Genomic DNA, 24,250 nt, shown 5'->3' with positions numbered 1-24,250 from the left:
CCTCCACTTGTGGGATGCTGCCTGAGTTATAGAAATGAGTGTGTGTGTTGTCCCTGGGACCCTGGCTGGGCATGGAAGGGGCCCGCACTGACCTTTAGTGGATCTGGCTTAAGTTTGGAGTTGCTCAAAATATGTTCTGGGGAATGCCAACCCCAGGCCATACCCGCTTCTTTTGGAGAGTTTCAGGGCTCCTTAGCACAGGTAAAGATACTAAGACAGAAATTAGCAAATAAATGAAAATCTGTTCAATTTTATGCAACCCTGCCATTAAGAATTATCTGGAGGGAAAAAATAGTGACAACACAATCACCTACTTGGGGGTACTTGGGGGTCTGGGATTTTGGTTTATACGGAGTCCACCACGGTCCTGTTCCTTTCTGCATGTAGTTCTGCACGCTTTCCCTTGGAAGACCCTTTGACCCACATTGCCTGATGCGATAGATAGTGACTTCATTCCTATCATTTTTGTATATTTTCTTATAAAAAAAAAAAGAAATACCAAAGCAACATTTGAAAGTACATAAATGTTGAAAGAAGCAAACAAAGATCACTCAAAGTCACACCGACCTGAGGTGGTCACTATTTATATGTAGCTTGGTTCTCATATTTCCCCCTACATTTTCATCCAATTTGAACAGGAACGCTCTTATAAGCTCTTTGTTAATGTGGGTCAATAGGGTTTAATTTATCCCCCAGGAAAGCTCATCTTTCGTGGACAGGACTATCTTAATCTAGAGGATGCTTCAAATTTATCTCTGAGCCCTGTACACCACAGTTGCCTCTGCAGATGACAGAGACCACCTATTTGGTATCTTTCAACGCCACAAAAAAATGTAAGTCCCTTCTACTACAACCACTCCCTCCATCTCAGGCCCTGTGGACACTGCAAAAAAACGGCTCAGACTTAGTGCTGAGAAACCTCCTCTAAAAGTTCAGTTTGCTTAATTTATGAAGCTTAGGTTTGGGAGGTCTAGCCCTGTCCTTTCATCGGCATCCCATCCTATAACATGGAACTAGTTACCCCAGGTAAGAAATGCCAGAATTCCCAGTCTAGGCATCAGGGCATCTTTATAGTAGGCATTAACTATTCGGGGTCCCTGTTACTGTGTAACAGACCACCCCACCTTAAGGGATTCAAGCCATGGCATGCACCTGAGAGGGCACAGGACAAGCCTCCCAAGAGTTTTATAAACGGAGAAAACTGAAACTTATCCAGAAGTTGCTTCTTTGTGATATATTTTTTAAGAGTTAGCTCACACCAGAGTGGCACACTGATACCAAGGGGAAAAGAGCCTGCCCGGGTCATGTGTCATCTGTCCTGTCTTGCAAGAGCCACCCAGAACTGTGCTCCCTGGTACTCTTCCATAACTTCTGACCAGTTTACCCAGCTTTTCTGAAAAGGGGGCTTCTTTACAGTCCTGAACCAGACTTGCAAAGTCTGTGCCCCCACCTTGAGATTCCTAGGGGTCTTTTACGAACCCACTAAAAAAATATATATGAAATGGTACATGGGGGTTCGGGATTTGGTTAAGATGGAGTCAGCCGGTTCCTCCTGTCCATCATGCTGAATGTGGTTATCTACCGATTGCACGGAACAGCTGCTTGTGGTTCATGAAGAATAAATAATAGCAGGCAGATTCTCCCCTCCAGTATCACCTAGACTAGATCCAGTGAAGCCCTGGGCCCCAAAGTGGGTACCCGCAGAGAGGACCAGGAGAAGCCCCCCAGGACTGGCCTGCAAACTGGGAACAGGGTCTCCTGATGCTCAGATTGAGGTGAAATCTGTGTCTTTCATTTCTTTGTTTTTTCTTCTTTTTTGTTGTTCTTTTCTGCATTTATTCACACCTTGTAAGCAATCCTCTAGTAGAAGCAGCAATGGAGATTCTCGTGGAACCTCAACTGCTGAAGGAGGGGAACCTGTCTCTCTAATCAGGGAAGCTGTAGCTGCAATGGGGTCGAACGAAGGCCTGTTGCTTTTCTTCCCCTCTTTTTCTATTTTCCTCTTCTTTGGCCCCACATAAAGGTGTTAAATAGGCCTGGAATCCCAGCAGCTCAGGAGACTGAGGCAGGAGGATTGTGATTTCAAAGCCAGCCTCACAATGATGAGGCCCTAAGCAACTCAGTGAGACTCTGTCTCTAAATAAAATCCAAAATAGGGCTGGGGATGTGGTTCAGTGGTGGAGTGCCCCTGAGTTCAACCGCTGGTATCCATCCCCACAAAAAAGAAGTGGGAGGCAAAGCAGAATAAATACAAAGCCAGGTGTTTGACCCAGGGAATGAGAAGGGAGCGCTGAGAGTCCAAAGAACTGGGCAGGTCTTAACAGAAGAGGCGCCCAGGAAATAACCTCAAGCGGTTGTTTGTGAGTCCCCAGCTGCATACACATGGATCTGACCTTGAGCACATAGCATAGACTTTTGGATCTGAACTTCAGGATGGACCATGACCCAGGTTCCCAGACTGGCCATGTAGGGCAGGTCTAAATAGGACCAGGGATCTCTCACCAGAAATCATGGACCCTTTCTAATAGAAGCACGCAACTTTTTAAAATGTCTCAAGAAAAGAACTGTGAACCCAGAATTCTATATCCAGCAAAAACATCCTTTGGGAATAAAGGCAAAATAAAAATATTCTCATATAAACTCCTTGTTAAGAGACCTGCTCTGAAGGAATTGTTAAAGACTTTCCAACAGAAGGGAAATGATACCAGATGAATATTTGGAATGGGAGGAATAAAGGAAAAGGATCAGAAATGATAAATATATGGCAAGATATATTCTAAAAATAGAATAATCTGATATACAGTCGATGTATGCATAGTGTATAAGGTAAATGCAGCATAAAAAGGGAAGGGAGACAAGAAGAACTATATAGAAAGAATAAAATTTCTATATTCCACTTGAAATGTTAATAATCTAAGTGGGCTGGGCACAGTGGTGGACGCCTGTAATCCCAGTGGCTCGGGAGGCCAAGGCAGGAGGATTGCAAGTTCAAAGCCAGCCTCAACAATTTAGTGAGGCCCCGAGCAACTTAGCGAGACCCTGTCTCAAAATACAAAGGGCTGGGGATGTGGCTCAGTGGTTAAGTACCCCTGGGTTCAATCCCTGGTACAAAAAGAAAAAGAAATAGACTAAGGGAATCTGAAAAAAAACATTTTATAATATTACTCCTGGAGTTATTACTAAACTCTATACACAGAAATACACAGTAAATTAGATAAATTAAAAATAAAAACTAAAATAAAGCTTATCTAAACCAAAAGAAGGCAGGAAAGGAGAAATAGGAACCCCCCAAAAAACTAACAGAGAGTAAAAAAACAGAAAATAGCTTGTCAAATAGTAGTCTTATATCCAAACACATATATAATTACATTAAATGTAAATTATCTAAATATAGCCAACTAAATGACAGCATTTGTCAGAGTGGATTTTCTTAAAAATAATCTAAATATATGCAGTCATGAGACCACCACCTCAACTATGATGATATCGGTCGGTTAAAAGTAAAACTATGAAAAATGATATGCAACACAAACACTAATTCAAAGAAATCAATGGCTTTATTACCATCAAATGAAGTAGACTCAGAACAAAGAAAAGTTACCAGGAATAAAGAATGATATTACATAATGATAAAAAAATCAATTTACCAAGAGAAAGTGATAATTCTTGGTGTACACACACTTCAAAATGACTTCAAAATACATGGTGCCCAATCTGAAGAACTAAGATGCATCTTTAGTGTGCTGCTCTTACTAACCGAACCTGTAGACCAAATCCCAGCAAGCATATAAATGAACTAGAAAATACCATCCACCAACAGAATCTGATTGATGTTTATAGACCACTCCTCCCAACAACATCAGAATACTCAGATTTTCAAATGCCTATTGGATACTTACTAGATAGACCATATAAATGTACAGACATCTCAATGAACCGAAATTAAATGAGAAACAGAAAGATAGCAGTAATAATGTCTCCAAAGCATGTAAATTGGACAGCAAATTTCTAAGTAATGCAAAGATCAAAGAGAAAGTCTCAAGAAATATTGGAAAATATTTTAACTAAATAAAATGAAAAGAGAACATTTCAAAATTTGTGAGTTGCAGCTAAATTAATGATTGGAGGGAAATATGCTGCATTAAATGTTCATGTTAGAAAAAAAGGAAAAATCTCAACTCAATAACTCAGCTTCTACCTTAAGAAAGTAGAAACAGAAGAGAAAAATAAACTCACAGCAAGAATCATAGATATAAGAGCAGAAATCAATATGAGTGAAAAACAGAAAAATCAATGAAATAAAAAGGTGGTTCTTTGAAAATATCAATAAAATTAATTAGTCTCTTTAGAGACAGACAAAGAAAAGACAAATCGACAATAACAAGAATAAAAGAGTGGATGTCACTGTACAACTCTCTGACATTAAAGAGACCATAAGGGAATACTGTCACTAACTGCATCCACATGACATTCAACAACTTAGATGAGATGGACCAGTTATTTAAAAACCATAAACTACCAAACTTACAAAAGATAAAATAGATAACCTAAAGAGTCCTATAACTAATAAAACTACCAAACTTACAAAAGATAAAATAGATATCCTAAAGAGTCCTATAACTAATAAATTTAATTTGTAGTTCAAAACATGAACAAGAAGTCTCCAGATCAGTTCATTGGTGAATTCTGCCAAATATTAAAAGAAGAAAGAGTCAAAGAAGACATACTCTCCAACTTGTCCTATGAGACCAGCATTACCCAAAGATGGTCTGAGAAAAGCAAACACAGAACAACGTCCTTCATGAACATAGATGCAAAATTCCTCAAGAAAACTGTAGTAAATCATTCCCACTATCAAGTGGAATTCATCCAGCAAGTGCTAGACTCTTTGATACCTGAAAACCAAGCAGTAATATCTACCTATCATGTTAGCTGGCCATAGAGGAGAAGCCTCAAGTTCATACCAATTGATGTAGGTGAAGGATTCAACAAAATCGAACATCATGTCGTAAGATAAAAATCAGTACTTAACTCAAGGTGGACCATAAATCTAAACATAAAATGTATAAACTCTCAATCTTAGGGAAAAAATAAAAACAATCTTTATGGCCTGAGGTTAGGCAAGGAATTCTGAGACATACCAAAAACATAATTCATAAGGGGAGGAAAAAAAAAACCCACATCTTGACCTGATCAAAATTTAAAACTTTCTCTGTGAAAGATTTTCTCAAGAGAACAGAGAGGCAAGATGTACTCGGGAAGAAAATATCTGACAAAGGACTTGTTTCCAGAATATATAAAGAACTCTCAAAGCTCAGCTGTAAGAAAACAAGCAACCTCATGTTAAAAGGAGCTAAGGATATGAGTGGATGCTTCTCCAAAGAGAATATCCCGATGGCAGAAAAGTCCCTGAGAAGATGTGCAGCATCACCAGCCAGCACAGAAATACAGTTGAAAACCCCAGACAGATGCCACTGCATGGTTCTTAGATTCGCTGAAGGTCAAGCACAGACTACACCAAATCCCCTTGGGCATGTGCAGCCTCTGGGTCATTCTTACATTGCTGTCAAATGTCATGGTCACTCTAGAAAACAGCCCGGCAGTTTCTTATAGAACTAAACATACAGTTTCCATATGACCTACCCCTTCCTACTCCTGGATTATTAACTTCAGAAAACTGAAAATATGGTCACTTGAAAACTTGACCATAAATGTTTATAGCAGCTCCATTCATTATTCCTAGTGACCTAAACGACCTAAACATGCTTCAGTGGGTGGATGGAAAAACCAGTTGTGGGCATATTCATAATCATAGAAAATGACTTGGTGCTGGGTGCAGCAGTAATCCTAGTGACTAGGGAAGCTGAGGCAGGAGGATCGCAAGTTCAAAGCCAGCCTCAGCATTTTAGTGAGGTCCTAAGTTACTCAAACCCCAATGCTAATCAAAGTAACTGGCATTACTTTTGCTAGACCAGTGAGACTCCTCTGTCTAGGACTGTCCCTGATCCCAGGAGTTGGTGGGGACACTTAGTGCGACCCTGTCTCAAAATAAAAAGGGCTGAGGATGTGGCTCAGTGGTCAAGATCCCTGGGTTCGATCCTTGGTACAAAAAAAAAATTAGAAAACTATCTTGGCAATATAAAGACACAGGGGTAGACACAGTGACTTGGATGACTCTCAAGAGCATGATGCTGGATAGAAGAAGCCAAGCTCTCCAAGTTTCATGCTGCACAATTGTATTTATCTGACACTCTTGAAGAGAATACAGATGTGCCTCAACTTACGATGTATTACATCTCAATAAACCCTGGGTAAATTGGAAATATCCCATGCACGCAGTACTCCTAAGCAACTGAACATCCGGGTTCAGCCAATGTGTGCTGTAGAGCATGGGTGGTTTTCCTCGTGAACACAGGGCTCCCTGGGAGCTGCAGCCTGCTGCCACTGTCCAGCATCAAGACAGTGATTCTTGCCACTCACCAGGAAAAGATCAAAATCGAAAGCTCACAGTATAGTTTCCACTGAAATCTATATCGCTTTTACACCGTCTTATGAAAACTCAGAAGTCAGACCATCTTAGTTGGGACCCACCTCTATAGAGATGGAGAACAGAATAGCACTTGACAGGGTCTACGGAACAGGGGACGTGGGGGCGTTTGGAGGGAACCATTCTGTCTTGATTATGATGGTGGTCACGTGAGTTGATGCACATGCTCAAGTGTGCAGAACTGTGCCTGGAAGAAAAACTCAAGTTTCCTGTGTGTTAATTTCAAGAACAAAATACTTAAAGGATCCACCTTACTTTTCTTGCCCACCCTCCTCTGACTTTGTCACATGTCTCCATATCTGATCAAAAGCGACCACCCAGATTTTCCTTTAAAGTAAAATACTTTAAGTATTTCTGTGCCTTGTGCACAGAAAGTGCTAATCAAAGTAACTGGTGTTACTTTTGCTAAACCAGTGAGACTCCTCTGTCTAGGACTGTCCCTGCTCCCAGGAGTTGGTGGGGACACTGGGCACAGAGTACTGTCATGTTCTTGGGCCGAGGATCCTCATCAGTCTTTCTTGACCCTGCCCACTTCCTCTGGGTTGGGTTCCTCTCCCCTCTCTCCTGGTGCTCTGACCAGATTTCCTCCTTAGGTGACCATCAACACCCTGCACAGACTCATCCAAAGGCCCCAGCTGCATTGCTAGGTCCCATTTAAGGCTCCGCTGTAGTAAGAACTTGAATGTCTCCCAAAGGTCCATGTGTTAAAGCCGTGGTCCCCAAGGTGGTACTACTGGAAGCTCTAAGAGTGGAACCTAGGGTGAGATCTTCATCAGTGGGGCTGCGCCCTTGAAGGGGATACTGAGACCCCAGCCCTTCCTCTTTCTCTTCTGCTTCCTAGCTAGAAAACAAGTGATCTTTTCCCACCACATGCCCCCACCATGAGGTGCTGCCTCACCACAGGTCCAAAGCATTGATCGTGAACTGGAACCTCCAAAACTGTGAGCCACAATAAACCTTTTTTCTTAATAATTTAATGACCTCAGGTAGTTTGTTGAAGTGATAGAAAGCTGACTAACGCAGGCTCTGGGATCCACTTCACTTTTCTTGCCTACCCTCCTCTGACTTTGTCACATGTCTCCATATCCTATCAAACACGACCACCCAGATTTTCCTTGGGCTCTCCTTTCTACCACCTGCCCACATACCCTCTTGAGACATTTTCAATTTGCCAGCCCCTCTCTGAAGACTTCCTTTTCCACCCCAGGGGTTCTCCCCATCCTTTGGAACTACCTTGGCCATTTGTTTGAGCTTCTCACCTAGTTTGAACCGCATGGCACCTTGAATAAGAGCTACAGATAGGTGACTCCAATCTCTTCCTCTAGACCCTGAGCTTGTTTTCGCCGGCCACTAGTACCTATTTGTTTATGCCTCCTCCATATTGATGGAGTGCCTTGTGAACAGAAAGCGCTAATCAAGGAACATAGAACAAAGGATATTCTTTCCCCTTCTAATTGTTAAGTTCTGGGGAACCCTCCTGTCAAATATCTAAGATGGCTCTGTAGGAGGGTCCCTTAGTCCATTTTGCTATAATAAAACACCTGAGGCTGAGTACTTTAAAAGATAGAAGACTTTTGCTGGGCTAACAATTCTGGAGGTCCAAGAGTATGGCATTAAGCTCTGATGATGGCCTCCCGGTGAACGGCATCACATATCAGAGTATGTGCGTAGGAGAGAGGGGTCACGTAATCAGCGATGAAGCAAGAGAGTGGGCCAGGAGGGCCAAACTTGCCTTACACAACCTGTTCTGTTGGTAACTTATCCACTCCCACGCCAGGTGTTAATCCCTTCCTGGGTTAGTCCCCCCCCCACCTGTATATCACCCCCTAGGCCCCGCCTCTTAAAGGTTCAGCCACCCCTCAATACCATCACACTGGGGACCAGCTTCCAGCCCATAAGCCAGTGGGGGGACAAATGATATCCAAACCATAGTGGGGGTGTTGTGGGATGGGAGATATTAGTCAAAAGAGGTGAGGTTTCAGTTAGGAGGAGTCAGTCTCTGAGACCTAGCGCCCAGCAGAGTGACGATATTAATGATAACATAGTGTTCATTTTAAAATAAACACTATGAGAGGAGCTTTACCTGTCTGGTTGCCAAGGTGGGAGACCAACGTGGCAGGTTCTACTCTGACTCCTTGTGCCTACCTGGGATCTGACACCAGCCACTTGTGCTCATTTCCTGCTACCTCCTTCCCCAGTGGGGAGCACCAACACCCTCAACCTGTTTATGAGCAGCGCCATTTGGGGCAGGGTGTGTGTTTCAGGGCTATGAGTTCAGGCAGCCAGAATTAGCCACTCTGGGCTCTGTGCTCCCAGAACACTGCCTACCTGGCTCTGATGAAAGAAACTAATACAGGCAGGCATAGCTTAAGGAGCAACGTAGGCTTGGAGCAATGCGTCAGGGTGATTTTGTTGCTGTGTGTACATCACAGAGTGTACTAACAAACCTAGATGGCGCGGCCTCCTATGCCCCGCGGCTGTTGGTGTATACATAGATACACACATAGAGATGTGGTATAGTGGATGCTCCTGGGGCCACAATGAGCAAACAACATGAAAAAAAAATCAAGCATGAGAAAACAATACGGTCAATAGACACAGTGAGCCGGGCACAGTGGCGCACACCTATAATCCCAGCAGCTCTGGAGGCTGAGGCCCAAGGATCAGGAGTTCAAAGCCAGCCTCAATTAAAGTGAGGCCTTAAGCAACTCAGCAAGACCCTGTCTCTAAGTAAAATACAAAATAGGGCTGGGATGTGGCTCAGTGGTCAAATCTCAGCAAACCCTACCTGTTTGTCACAGGGTACTGGGGTCCCTGCTATTAAATGTCCTCATGCTGAGAGAAGCTTTACCTGTCTGGTTGCCAAGGTAGGAGACGAATGTGGCAGGTTCTACTCTGACTCCTTTGCCCACCTGGGATCTGACACTGGCCACTTGTGCCCATGTGTCCTTGTCTGAGAATGCACTCTATGAGGATGATCAAAGGTACGGAACAGGGAATACATACACTGGGAAATAGCCCCTTGTTATCACAGTCTAGTGTCATGTGCTGTAGGTGTGTTTACACCAGCGTTGCCCCAGGAGGGAATGACGTGTTGGGCTGTGATTTTACAATGTCACTAGGCAATAGGGATTTTCAGCCTCATTCCAACCTTGGACCATTGTCTATTCCATCTATTGTTGACCACAGTGTTGTCCTGTGTCATGTGACTGTAGTGACGCACCACAGAAGTACCCAGAAAATGGTAGCTGTGTAACCCCAGCTTCCCAAGAGGTCCAAAGGTGAACACTATAGGAAAAGATAACCTGTGGCCTTTTGAGCCCTACATTCAAAAATCAAAGGGTGAGGGCTGGGGCTGGGGCTCAGCAGTGGAGCGCTTGCCTAGCACACGCAAGGCACTGGATTCCATCCTCCGTGCCACATATAGATAAATGAATGAATGAAGAGTAGATAGATAGATAAATAGGTAGATAGACAGATGAATGGATAAATGAAAGAGTGAGGTTTATAAAGGTTTGTATTTAGCACCCAGAGACACCCCCCCCCTTCATCCTGCCTTCTTTTTTCTCTCTCCCTTTTTCTCTCTTTTCTTAAATTCAGTGATTAGCTGAACAACCCAATTTAAAAACAGGGCATATGAGCCAACATCTCACAAAAAGAGATGCGGGACTGGCCAGTAAGCATGTCCCCAGATGCCCATCATCACTAGTCATCAGAAAAAAGGGAAATCCAAATTTACCAAAGGGTAAATTCAAACCACAATAAGCTACCCTTGGTGTGGAGCTCAATGGTAGAGCTTGTGTCTAGGGAGTGCGAGCCCCTGGCTTTCAGCCCCCTGCACTGCAAAAACAAAGCGAACAGCAACAATGACACTTTGGTGGCTAAGGTAAAATTAAAAAAAAAAAAATGACTGCCAATCCCAAGTGTTGGCAATGATTGTAGCACCTGGGACCCAGGGTGCAGCCAACATTGTGAAAAGGTGAGGCAGTGTGTTGTAAGTCAGTCATTAACCATATGACTCTGCAAGTTCATGCCTCTGTACCCAAATACTCAGAACAGCATTATTCTTAACACCCCCAAACTGCAAACAGCCCAAACGTTACAGCATATTCATACCCAGATGGAATCCTAGTGGGCAGAAAAGGGAATGAAATATCAATACGTGCAGCAACATGAATCAACCTCAAAAACTTTATGCTAAATGAAGGTCACACACTGTACACCGTCTGGGGTTGGGGGAAGTAAACGATAATCAAGTGCTTTTTAGGATGGAGAATTGTATAGCTTGGTTTGCTGGCAGTTACACAATTTCCCCAGTTCATCAAACTGTGCGCTTAAAGTGGATGAATTTTATGGATCACAAATAATAATGCCTTTTCAAAAAAAAAAAAAATTCCAGAGGCCAGCTGTTGCAGGTCTTTCAACCTGTGGCCCCCGGGGCCTGGGTGTGAGAGAGCTCCTAATTGGGAACAAGGTCATCCCAGGCACCTGGGTTTCTCTTGCCTCGGAGCGGGGGATCCAGCTGACACTCACCAATTTCCAGGGGGTGACAGTATGTCCCAGGCAGAGGCTGAGGGGAAACGAGCTAGTGTTTCTGTCACTAATGATATGAGCCTTCATCAGATTCCCTGCCAGGCCACGTTCGCCGTCACTGCACCCATTGAAGAAGAGAACAGAGCGGTAACGAGCCGGGTGTCGTCGGCTCGCAAATAATTTATAATGGGCAAACTAGGACAGGAACGGAGCTTTTTTTGGCTAAGAAAGTTGCATGTCATTCTTTAAAATCTAGGCCAAAAAATTATTTATAATGCATAGACAGTCACTCAGAAAGTGAAAGGGTCCCTTTCTTCTCTCCTCTCTGTTTGAACACGCTGCCTTTTACCCTGAACCATCACTGAGGTACGTGGGCATCTTCCTGCCACCCGTCTGTGATAGGAGAGGACCCACAGAAAGACAGAGGGTGAGACCTTTGTAGCAGTCCCTGAGTCCTCAAGCCAACAACGACAGGAAGGAGGGGAAGACGGCACAGAGAAAGGCCCTTGGGAAGACCAATGGCCACGTGCTCTCGAGGTGGTGGGCTTTGAAGACGGGTCAGCAGGTGTACCATGCACAACAGCTTCTCCATCCGTTTTCTGTCTGGGGTACACCTGGGAGGGGTGGGGGACAGCTCTCCCAGCCCAGATGGCTCCAGGACACTCAGACTGTTAAGGGAGGGGCTTTGGTGAGTTGCTGAGGATCAAGACCCTCAAGCAGCAGTGTCGCCGGCTCCCGCAGGGGAAGGCCTTCCCCATGGGGTACTCATTGGTCCAATGTCTTTTTTTGGGGGGAGGGAACAGCCCCAGAGCCCTGATCCCTGTTCTGATTTCTGTGGCGGTTAGGATTCCTCAGAGATGGCTTGGTAGTTCAGCAAAGTCCCCTCCTCCCCCCAAAACGAGCCCACTTCTCTGTCACCTCTTCTCTAGGTGTCCCAGAGTGCACTGTCCTGTTATTTAAGTAGATCTCATCTCTTGGAGTAGTTTGAGGTTCCACAGCAAAAGTGAATGGAAGACACGGAGAGCTCCCTGATCCCCCGCCCCACTGTTGACCCCCCGCCGGAATGATGAACGCGGTTGAGCCTCCTAACCCCAAAGTCGATAGTTCATGGAGGGTCAGCTCTTGGTTGGTAGGTTGAGGACAGGTGTTAGATGGCATGTGCCCACCGCTGCAATCTCGTACAGGGGAGTTTCGCTGCCCTAAAAATCCTCTGTGCTCTGCGTACTCATCCCTCCCTAGGACCCTCGGCAACGGCTGAGCATTTCCCTGTCGTCATAGTTCTGCCTTTTGCAGAATGTCATAGAGCTGGAATCCCACACTCGGGGGCTTTTTGAGACTAGCTCCTTCGACTTGGTGATGTGCACCTGAGTCTCCTCCGCGTCCTTTTAAACAGGGGTCTGCTCACAGCAGATTGCCAGCCACACTCAGTGCCAGTCGTAGGTGGGCGCTGGATCACGGCTCACGCACCATCGGGCAAACCCTGTCTCTCCAACAGGGTGCCGAGAGAAGCTTCCCAGGCAGGAGCCGGGATGTGTGCCCTGGGTGGTCCACTCGGGACACCTGGCCACCCCGCATGACTTGGCACCAGGATGGGTGCTCTGGGTTGGAGGGGACACAGCTCGAGCCTGAAGAAGGGCTCTCAGAGTGAGTTTCCCCAGCAGCCGCCGTCCAGGTGGACAGTGCACAGCTCGCCCTCTGAATCTCGGGGCTCTGTGAGGCCAGCCCGGCAGCCTGTGGCCCTGTGCTGGTGGGGTAGGTTGGGGACGTGAGTCAGAGCTTACTTATTAGTAACACTGTCTCTCTTTGTAGCCAAGAGTCTAGCAAAACAGTTTTCTCTCCCCATTACTCAGCTCTGAAATGTGGCTCAGGAGACCTTCCCGAAGGAGTTTTGGATGAGACGATCTGATAGACAGTCCTCCCGTTTCGTAAGCCTCTGTGAGGTGGAACGTTCTGGTAACCCGTGCCTTGTGGTGTTTCTAGAGCCTCTCGAAACAAGTCTGAGAAGAAACGTCGGGACCAGTTCAATGTTCTCATCAAAGAGCTCAGCTCCATGCTTCCTGGCAACACGCGGAAAATGGACAAGACCACCGTGCTGGAAAAGGTCATCGGGTTTCTGCAGAAACACAATGGTAAAGGTTGTGCTTCTCTCCGTTTCCCCCCCCGCCCCACCTCGTCCTTTCCAGGGGGGTGATGACCTCAGCAGGCAGGTCCTTCTGGGTAGGATGAGCTGTCTCTCCCAGGATAGGTCACCCCACCAGGCACAGGCTTCCCTGACCAGCAAGTTAGGAGAGGACTCACCTCCCAGACTGCGTCATCATTCAGAGGACAGATCCCAGTGCAGCCTGACGGGTGGCACCCAGCCCCAGGGGGTGGCTTCACAGTGGGTACATCTTCATCAGAAATCCCTGGAGCAGGCAAGTCTCAAAGGTCAAGAGAGAGAAGCTTCCCAGTGGCTGCCCCTCGCTGCCCACCTCTGCTTTCCCCAAATGCAACCTGTTTGAAGTTCCTCTGTCAGAGGTCAGTTTTGCCTCTTGGGATCTTATTCATGTGGAATCATGAGTTATGTACATAAAGCTTCTGCGATTTTTCTCATAGTCTTCCAGTGTCTTGCTAGTTTATTTTCACTGCAGAGAACATGAAGTTACCCCTCGAAGCCACGCTTGAGCCTGTGTTTCCTTCGTATCATCCTCTTTGTCCCTCAAACCCTTTCACCCCTTACGCCTGGTCACGCCTACCTGCCACTCACCTTGCATAGGACCCCCCAAAAAAGTCATAGAATAGATGAGATGGTTTGGTAGGTATTCGCAAGCCAGAGGAGCAGAATTCTTTTTGCTTTAACCGTGACACCAAACATAATAAAGTCAAAAGTGTCAGAATTATTGAGGAAGTAATTACAGTCCTGTGCTTAAAGGAATGTTCCTCTCCCACTGAACCTTTTGTTAGACAAGATGATTTCACGGAAGAGGGCATCGCGGGGACATCGGAAAGTTTCATTGTCCTTGTTATTCTTTTATGATTTCCTTGAAAATTATTTATACCTATTAAAAATGTGACAGTGATGATCTATCCCCTTCATTGTGTTTTTTTGAAACTGCCCAGGGGCAAGCAAACAACATGTTAATTGCTTTTTGTGAAAAGTCAGGGAAGATCAATCAAGCAGGATTAGAATGGAGTGTTCTAGCAGTCTTCAATTTGCCCCGATAATTTAATCAGAATGGTTATATTTCCTAAATAATGGTTTAGCCAAGTGAAATAGCAGGTTGTTTTGATGCCAAGATATTTTGTACAAATTACTCAAACTAGGTCAGTGCCACTGAGAAGCAGGACAGCTGTTAAATAGGACAGCTGGGATCAAGTTCATCAGTGTAACATTCATGCCGGGCTCTGTCCTCTGTGGAATTACGGAATGGCCCAATCTGGGCCCTGGAAGGACAGGTCTGCAGAAAGCAAGCTCCTAACCCAGGAAGTGCCTGTCTACTCTCACTTTTTTTTTTTCATAAGACGAAGGCCTTCTCCTACTTAAATGATCACTCCAGGATCTCACTTGTCTCTGTGATTCATTCATATTCAAAAGAAAGCAAAAAAGAAAAAAAAAATCCACAGCAGATTTTGTGCAGAAATAGAGTTACTGGACCAAAATTTGGTTTAAAGCAAAAAAAAAAAAAAAAAAAAAAACAAAAAAAAACAAATGCCAGTCGCCTTCTGTATCATCCACATAGACTTGGCCTCCACAGGCACAAGCAACAGAGTGGAGAAGAATGATCCTGGCATTTCTCCAGGGCTCCCTGGGAGCCACCCACTGTGCCAGGGGCTTTGCGGGAGGTCACCTCTCTAAACCTCACAAGAGCACTGAGCTTGTCCCATTGCACAAACAAAGCCACTGAGGCCTATGAGGGTAAGTCACTCATCCAAGTCAGACAGCCAGTGACATGCGGAATGCAAACCCAACAGCCCATCTGCAGAGCCCTGTTTTTAACACCAGTTTCTGCAGCTTCCCCGCCAGGGGTGATGTGTGGGGCTCTTGGACCGATTTCTATTATAGCTGCACTGTAGCTGTTCATGAATGTGTCCATGGAGTCCGCAGCTCAGTACATCAGACTCTCTGGCTGTGTGCTAAAGCCAACTTGTGCTTTAAGAGAGGATTGCTAAATTTTCAGGAGTTTTGCAAACCAGTGCACATCAAGTTGGTCACTGACATCAGCATCGGTAGGAATATTTACCCAGAAATGGGCAGACCTCCCAGATCCGGCATTTTTCTTGCGGGTGGGAAGCCTTCCACCAGCAGAGTGCTGCGGAAGACTCGGGGCATTAAGTATCTTCAGAGCTTCCAGTGTTATTCTAGTGTGCAGACGGCGCTGAGAAGGGTGGGTTCAGACACGCTGTCTGCCTTCTGGCTCAAGGGAGACCACAGGGCAAGTGAGGGAGATGATGAGGTCCAGGGAGTCGCTGTTATTATCTCAAGCAGCCCCGTCTTCTCAACTTGGGAAATAGACCTTGATCCTGGAATGCACATTTATTCTTTTTGAAGTGATCCAAATCCAAAGACTCTGACCATGTTTCTTTGTATGGAGATTTTGTGTCAATGGCATCTCTCATAAGAAGAGAAAACCCTAGATCATGTGATTAACAGGGGTTGTTGTATATCCTTATCGCCCTCCATCTGGATGCCTGTTCTGCAGGGCCAGGCTGGCTCACGCCTCATCCTCTTCCTGTGTGAGTCCCAAGCTGATCAAATGTGATTTTGTCCCAACTCCTGTTCCTTGAATCTCCCGTGTCCCTACCTTCATGGATAGGGGCAGGCTGGGGTGGTTGAGGAAGGCTGTACAGCAAGGAGAAATGTCCCTTGGACAGAGTGATATTGACCCACCCCTGCAGTTGGGTTACTGCCCCATTTTCCAGACTTTTCTTTGACCACACACAGAGCAAAGAATTACTATTCCTTGTTCTGACATCCAGGCAATCATTGGGAGGAGAACATTCTCTCACTGCAAGTTATACCAGAGTAGAATTTGGGGACCTAGCTGTTCATCACAAAGTTTTCCTCTAAAAATGCCCCCCTGAGGAGTTTTGCTCTCCTCTCTGTTTTGAAACACTTTGATCATACCCTTTGCTAATCCTGCCCTACCACCTGCAGCTTCTGATATTAAGCATATTAAGAGCCACTGGAGACAGGATTTGAACCCTGAGTTCTATTTCCCAGTATAACATTTTTTAGTCGCTTTGGGGCATCTTACCTAATTTATGTGTTTTTTTTTTAAATATGCTATGAATCAAGCTTTAACTCTCAAGGACTATAATCAAATAGTTGAGATACAAAGTGAATGAAATGGCTACTTTCAGTATTATTATGCTGGTGTCAAGAAAATATCCAGTCTTATGGGACGATCTGAAGATTTCCTATGTCAAAGCCAAGGGTCTTTTCTTTTCCTTCACCATTACATTATGATCCTCTGTCTATATAAAATCAGGGCTGCCAGAAAGACTCTTCTCCATTCAATCTACAGTTTGATCCCAGTGGTTAGAAGAGATTTTTAGATGAGTGTATGTCTCGGAGAGAAGGGAGTGGGCATGTTGGGGGTCCTAGTCTTATAAGTGTTCAAACTTGGCGTTCATTTGTGTGAAGACCTACAGGCTTCAGTTCTCTCCCTTGCCTTGGCTGAGACCCCAGGACAAACTCTGGCCAAGATTTCTGTGTAGTGCCCTGCCTCTGCTTTCCAGTATGCCATTTACCTCATTCATCATGGCACCCAGCACTGTGAGTTGCCAAGCACACTGACCCTCCCAAGAGTCTCATGTGTAACTCAGCCCTTCTCATGCTCCTTATTTGTGAGTAACTGCTGGAATTCATTCAGGTTCATTCATTCAGATGACAGAATCCATTCCCAATTCTCCAAGCAAGAGACATTTCCAAAAACATAGATGCAGGGGCAGGGGACCTAGCTCAGTAGCAGAGCATGTGATTAGCATGTGCAAAGCCCTCATTCACTCCCAAGCACTGATAAAAAGAAAAAAGTGCAAAAGAGAGAACCTTGAAATCTTTCCTAATTAACAGTGGAGAGATTATCTGCCTGAACAATTGCATTGTCCAGGAAGTGGTTCAACAGGTTCGTTTTATTCTCGGAGGTCTGAGAATATGTTCTTATACTTTTCTAAACAAAAAAATAATAATCTCTAAAGAGACTTCATGCCACATAAAATGTTGGTTTGAGATATTGAATAGTGACGCAGACCTGTAATCCTAGCAGCTCGGGAGGCTGAAGCAGGAGGATTGTGAGTTCAAAGCCAGCCTCAACAACAGTGAGGCACTAAGCAACTCAGCAAGACCCTGTCTCTAAATAAAATACAAAATAGGGCTGGAGGTGTGGCTAAGTGGCCAAGTGCCCCTGACTTCAATCCCTGGTACCCACCCCCCAAAAAAAAAGATGTTGAATAAATGGAAAGAAAAGCAAACAGATATAGTATCACATTTGCTCTATGATAGGCTTATCAGAGATCATTTAATAATAGAACGAGCCATTTTTTTTCAAAAGTATTTTAGAAAGCTAGAATATTTAAGGAGTCGTGTGTACGTCAATGATTGTGGGTTGACAAATGTGAATAATGCCTTCAGTGCAAGATAGTTACATGAGACGGGTAAACTATAGATGAAGACAAAAAGATTTTGAAAAGAATAATTTCAGGCCTTAAAAGCGACTAAGTAATGTGCATATGTGTGGCACAGTACAGTTCAGCAAGAGCAATGCTGAAAAATCTGTCATCTTCTGTGTAACACTGTGGGTTATTTACTAGAAGTCTAAGATGCTTCCAGAAATCCGTGGGGGTTATTTGTGGTTGTTTTTGTTATTTTATTGAATGTTCTGTTGTGTTTGCGGTACTGGGGATCAAACCCAGGTCTTCACACGGGCAAAGCATGCTGTACCGACCCTTGAAATTTTAAAAATCCCAGCTCTGTGGACTGTGTGCTTTGCCTTGACCACAGAAAGCAGCTTCAGGAGGTGGGCCACCATCCCAGTCCCCTTGCATTGGTAGGCGGCAACGACCTGATTCTAGTCCTCAGTGATGACGCTTTGTCACATTGGAAATTCAAGGGCATTGTGACCTCTGCAAGCAGCAGTCATGACACCCATGCTGAGGGTGGGCTCCTCTTCCCCTCCGCCTCATTGGAGGGGGAGGAGAACATCAAAAGTGCTTTTAGGCCCCTAACATCTAAGTTCCCAGTCCTTGTAAATCGTATTTCCTGATATTCGCTGTTTAAATTAAATTATAAAGAAATTTACCCAAAATGACATAGAAATAACAGGTGTTTCATTTGTGAATTCCAATTTCTGGGTGCCGATGAACATAAAAGCTTATTTGTGTGTGTATGTGTGTGTTTTTTAGAAGTCTCAGCACAAACGGAAATCTGTGACATTCAGCAAGACTGGAAGCCTTCATTCCTCAGTAATGAAGAATTCACTCAGCTGATGTTGGAGGTGAAATGCACTTTCAAATTAGCTTAATCTGTTACAGCTTAAACTACTCGTTCCTGCTAAGCCCCTCTACCCCAAGAAGGAAGCTCTTCTTGACCCTGGAAAGAGGTCTTGAGATAGATACTGTCCTGGGCGTCAGCCTGTTATGCTTTATGTTTTGGCTACGGAGTTGGGCAAAATAAGCAAGAATTTACAAAATGAATGTTAATGTGTCCTATCCCACCGTGCCTGTAGGGCGGGTCCCCTCACCCAGTGCAGGGGGTGGGGTTGGAGGTAGGGAGAGAAGGGAAGGAGAGAGGGAAGATCACAACATCTGGCATCTATCCTTGGACTCAGAGGGTCTTTTCTCTAAAATGCAGTGATGGTGTGTGTGTTTTTTTCCCTTAGTAGAAACACTTGGCAAATTAAATTCTTCTTTTAATGTGTTATGTTTTTACCTTGAGCTCCTATGACACCAGGGTGGCATGTTTCTATGTCAACCACAGTGTCCCTGCACTTTCCACCCAACCCACGCCCTTTCTGTGCTAAGATGCCCAAGTTCCTTCTTCTGGACTGGGGGCCGGTTCGCCTGCAGGGCTTTTGTGCCAACCTGGCCAAGCTGAGTGTCCCTCTGCACCTATGTGTATTTACGTATGGGTGAAAGTCCATGGGACCCACGAGATCGGACTCTGCAAAGCGCCTGGCATCGTGCATGACTTCCAGCCTCGGGAGGGAGAAGACTGAGACCACACAAATATGGCCACCAGGGCAGAGAAAACCTCCGACATGGTCTCTCCAGGCCCTTGACCCAGGAGAACGAGGACAGGCAAGTTCAGCGAAAGGAAGTTCGTCCCTGGCTCTGTGCCCGCATGTGGTTCCTGGCAGGGTTTTCGGAAAGTGGCTTCTTGGGATAAATCTTTCTTTATCTCATCTGTGTGCCTATATAAGACTGATAAACTTGAATTTACATAGATTAGCTATGCAGAAAACAGAAAGTACTGGAATAAGAAAATGCCAGAATAAAGATGTCCAAATATTATGAAATATGAAAGCATTAATGAACATTTGCCTAAAACGAAAGATACTTAACTCTACATGGGAACTATATTTAAAGAAAATACAGAACTTTCTACAGAAGCAATGCATTTTAAGTATGTTAAATTTAAAGCAACTTGTGAAATATAATGTTGAATTAATGTATCATTATGCTACTTTACATACATCGATTTCTCTCTTAATTCTTATGGAAAAGTAGTTAAAACATAAGAACCCTCTTGCATCAGCCACTTTTTTAAGAGTCTGTAGCACAAACGTCGTTTTGCTTTTTCCAGTGAGTTTCAAGGTGTCGAAAGAATTTGAGACAACAAGGTTTGTATTAAGTTAAAAATAAATAAATGTGGGGGTCTGCAATGCAGGACTAAGGTTGAAGAGATTGGAATTTCTAGGAAAAGATTTTACATGGGGACAGGTAGTCTTTATGCATTTTATGCACCTGTTCCCAGGACAGACCACAGACTCCCTGGAGTGGATGGAAAGGAAGACACAGGAATGAAGGGATCTGCGATCCAGCCCGCATAACCAGAGGGCCTCCACCCGTGTAACCAGAGCCTTCTCCAGGGCGGGAGGCTGCAAGCTAGCACTTCTGGTTTATCTCTGCCTGTGTCCACCTTCTACTACAACCTGCTACTCTGTCTTCCACCTTCCCCTTCCTGGTGTCCTGAGCCCCTGGCCCTGCAGTGGATCCCTCGTGGGTGACATCCTCATTTCCCACTGGGCAGCTTCTTCACTGAGAGGATCTCTCTCCAGATGCACATCCCTCTGCTCTTTTTGGAGACACGAGGAATCCGGCATCCAGGCTTGATCCCTTTTCCATTTTTTTTTTTCCCACTGAGGACAGAACCTAGGAGAGAAACTGCCGTGCCCCCAGGTGCCCTCTGGGTGTGAATCCCTCTTTTCTCCTGCCTTCTTTTCAAAAGGCACACAGCCAGGCTCCGGGAGGACTCTCACAGCGGTGAAGTTTGAAAGATCAAAAATCACCCGGGTTGCAGAGCAGTGCCCTGGTGGAGTGTAAGCTGGGAAGACCGAGGCCCCAAGCTCCTTTGCAAGTTGACTCAAAAGGAGAGAAGGCGCTTGTTGACCAGGGACCTGGAAGTGGGTGGTATTTCCGTGTTCTATTCAGAAGAGCTGAATCTTTCTTCTTCGCCCAGAGGTTGTCCCAGAGAACTCAGGGAATGTTCCATCAGATTTAGAAACTAACAGAAAGAGGGGGTTTCCTTTCTCTCTGGTGTGTTTCAGGTATAAAAGTCTGGGCCCTTTTCATCATGTCCCTGTGAGAATCACCTTTATCTGGACAGGTGCACGCCACTGTGCGGTCACTTGCTATTGAATCGCCTTGGTAGTGGGACTTCCAAAGCTGTGGCAAACATTCTCATTGCAGTGACAGTGACTCATGCTGTTCTTGTAGATTTGATGGGAAATGCCAAGGAGCTGATGAAAGTGATCCCCCGTCCATAAATACCTTCTGCTTTTTAACACCCAAGAGAGATATGGGCTCACTGTGCAGAAACACCATTATTTGTGCAGCCCCTCCCTTGGCCAGCCTTCTGGTCTGCTTTTTCTGGAAAGGCCGAGCTGTTATTATCAACAATGGCCCTGACTCTTTGAAAAACGTTTCACTTCAGGAGGTCTTCAAAGAGTCAGGGATGGCATGGCGGTTACCAGAGGCTGAGGAGAGTGGCGGGAAGGAGGATGGGGAGGGTGGATTAATGGGTGCACACTTACAGTCGGTTGTGCTATTGCACAGTAGGGTGGTGGTAGGTAATAATAATGTACTGTGTATTTCAAAAAGCTAGAAGAAAGGATTTTGAGTGTTTTCACCATAAAGAAGAAGAAATACAACTGATCAACAAATATATGAAAAAGTGTTCAACATCTCCAACAATTAGAGAAATGCAAGTCAAAACTACACTAAGATTTCATCTCACTCCTGTCAGAATGGCAGTCGTCAAGAATACAGGCAACAATAAATGCTGGCGAGGATGTGGGGAGAAAGGTACACTCCTATGTTGCTGCTGGGACTGCAAATTGGTGCAGTGTGGAGATTCCTCAGAAAATTGGGAATGGAACCACCATTTGACCCAGTTATCCCACTCCTTGGTTTATACCCAACAGACTTACAATCAGCATACTACAGTGACGCAGCCATATCAATGTTTATAGCAGCTCAATTCACAATAGCTAGACTATGGAACCAACTTACATGTCCCTCAATAGATGAATGGATAAAGAAAATGTGGTATATATACTCAATGGAATATTACTCAGCTTTAAAGAAGAGTAAAATTATGGCATTTTCCAGTCAATGGTTGGAGTTGGAGAATATCATTCCAAGTGAAATAAGTCAACCCCACAAAACCAAAGGCCAAATTTTTTCTCTAATATGCAGATGCTAATTACAATGAGTGTGGGGAAGGGCACTCGGGAAGAATAGCGTTACCTTAGATTAGGTAGAGGGAAGTGAAGGAAGGGGAGGGAAGGGGATGTGGGGATAGGACAGATAGTAGAATGAAACAGACATTATTACTATATGTATACATGTGACTACCTGACAATAGGATTCTGCAACATGTACACTCAGAAAAATGAGAAATTCTATCCCATCTATGTATGACATATCAAAGTGCACAAATGCATTCTATTGTCATGTATAACTAATTGAAAAAAAATTTAAAAAATTTAAAAAGAATAAGCCAGGCATGATGGCACATGCCTATAATTCCAGCAGCTTGGGAGGCTGAGGCAGGAGGATCTCAAGTTCAAGGCTAGCCTCAGCAATTTATCAAGGCCCTAAGCAACTTAGCTAGACCCTGTCTCAAAATAAAAAATAAGAAGGGCTGGGGACGTGGCCTAGTGGTTAAGCACCCTTGAGTTCAATATCCTCTACTAAAAAAAAAAAAAAAAAACAAGAATTAATAAATGTTCAAGGGGACAGATAGGCTTAACCTGATTTAAACATTACACAGTGTATACTGAAACATCACTTCACATCTCATAAATATGTACAATTTCGTTTTTATGTAAAAATATAAATTAAGTTAATAAAAACTAATTTAACAAATTTAAAAAGAAAAGAAAAACAATTTAGACAAATAACTGAGGGGAAAGAAATAAAACTTATGGGGAAGTACTTTTTTATTCACGGTGACCCATCAGTCTAATGGGGAGTTTCTCGACCTCAGCATGATTGACATTTTGGATCTGATACTTCTTGGTTGTGGGAGCCGTCCTTTGTCTATAGGATGCTCTGTGACATCCTTGACCTCCCCCGCCACACTGGATACTGGCGTCACCCACTCCTTAATGACAGCCCCGAAATATCTCCAGACATTTCCAGTTGTCCACCCCCAGTTGAGAACCCCTGATGGTGCCTATATATATATATATATATATATATATATATATATATATATATATCTTTTTTTTTTGGTCTTAAAGTTTGTCACACACCCGTGTGAAATAACAAGGGAGCCTAGTGTCAGTTGTCAGCTTTCCTGTGAAAGAGCCCCCATTCCCCTTCTGTTGGCTCCTTTCTTGGAGGGAGGGGCCTGTTCTCGCAGGTGCACTCAGACATCCAGTTGCCACCGCGACCCCATTCTGCACCGAATTATATCATCAGAATTTTATCAGTCAACTCTCAGATGAGTTTACGAAAGCATTATAAGCACCCACATTAAAATAAATCTCCACAGAACAGCGAAAGTGTCTGCTGTGTAAGAAAACATTGCCCACGTTAAACCTTTTAGGTCACGAGTACCCAGAAGGGTGTGCCTGGCATTTAATAGACACCTAATAGATACTTTCATGTGAATGCCTGTTTTCCAACATTTAGAAAAGCTCGTGTGTCCAGCTCATTTCACAAACCCCCATCCCTACCCGGCCTTGAGGAGCAATGAGAATGTTCTTTACAAATGGTCCCTTCTATAGCTATTGCTTCTGTGGCCGTGAACATAGACAGAGGTTGACCTTGGCCAACAGGCACACTTTCTATTTGTAGGCCTCTATTTCATCTTAGATCTTGTAGGAAATGTTTACTGGTGAACTCAAAGTGATACTGGGGTTGGCGGGACAGGGACCATACGCATTCCCGAAGTCTTCCTATGGTAATGATGATATTTCTGACTCAGCTCAATGAATCATGTGAATGATCGTGTGCCTGTCATTAAACTACTTCAGCAGTTTCCATGGCTAAATTTAGTTTTATGACACCAATAGGTCAACTTCTTCACTGAGTCTGAAACGCTTTTAGAAGTGCATTCCGTGGGCTAAGCAAACTCTGTGTAATGAACCCTCTGGTGTATGAGGTAGGAAAGTGCTGGGAGGGGATTCCTGGAAATACTGTAAGGACTTCAAAGCAAAGTCAGTGTCATAAAATGGCCCTTTGCTTCAGGGACATGTCCCTCCACTAAAGCATTGCTAAGGAGCTTTCAAATGTGCATTTTCCACAGGCACTAGATGGCTTCATTATCGCAGTGACAACAGATGGCAGCATCATCTATGTTTCTGACAGTATCACGCCTCTCCTTGGGCATTTACCGGTGAGTGTCTGCTTCAGTGGCCTTTGTCTGTGTACCTTGTCACCTTATTCTAGAGAATCATTGAGATCTCAGGTGGGACGTGGTGGGGGTCTAGGGCAATGGGACCTGGGGGTATGAGAAGGAGAGAT

The 24,250-nt window shown here is 44.5% G+C and overlaps 1 protein-coding gene across 1 annotated transcript in view; it reads left to right on the top strand.

Annotated features, from left to right (window-relative positions):
• Npas2 (neuronal PAS domain protein 2) overlaps positions 1-24,250 on the top strand; it is an 83,705-nt gene that overhangs the window by 7,956 nt on the left and 51,499 nt on the right. The window contains exons 3-5 of the mRNA XM_048810401.1: positions 13,061-13,215; positions 18,461-18,552; positions 24,033-24,122. Coding sequence (XP_048666358.1) covers positions 13,061-13,215; positions 18,461-18,552; positions 24,033-24,122 — 337 coding nt within the window. The remainder of the gene's footprint in view (positions 1-13,060; positions 13,216-18,460; positions 18,553-24,032; positions 24,123-24,250) is intronic.

The sequence above is a fragment of the Marmota marmota genome, unplaced genomic scaffold, assembly GCF_001458135.2.
Source record: "Marmota marmota marmota unplaced genomic scaffold, marMar, whole genome shotgun sequence".
Lineage (NCBI taxonomy): Eukaryota > Metazoa > Chordata > Mammalia > Rodentia > Sciuridae > Marmota > Marmota marmota.
Note: the sequence above shows the minus strand (reverse complement) of the source record. Positions and strands in the feature narration are given on the sequence as shown.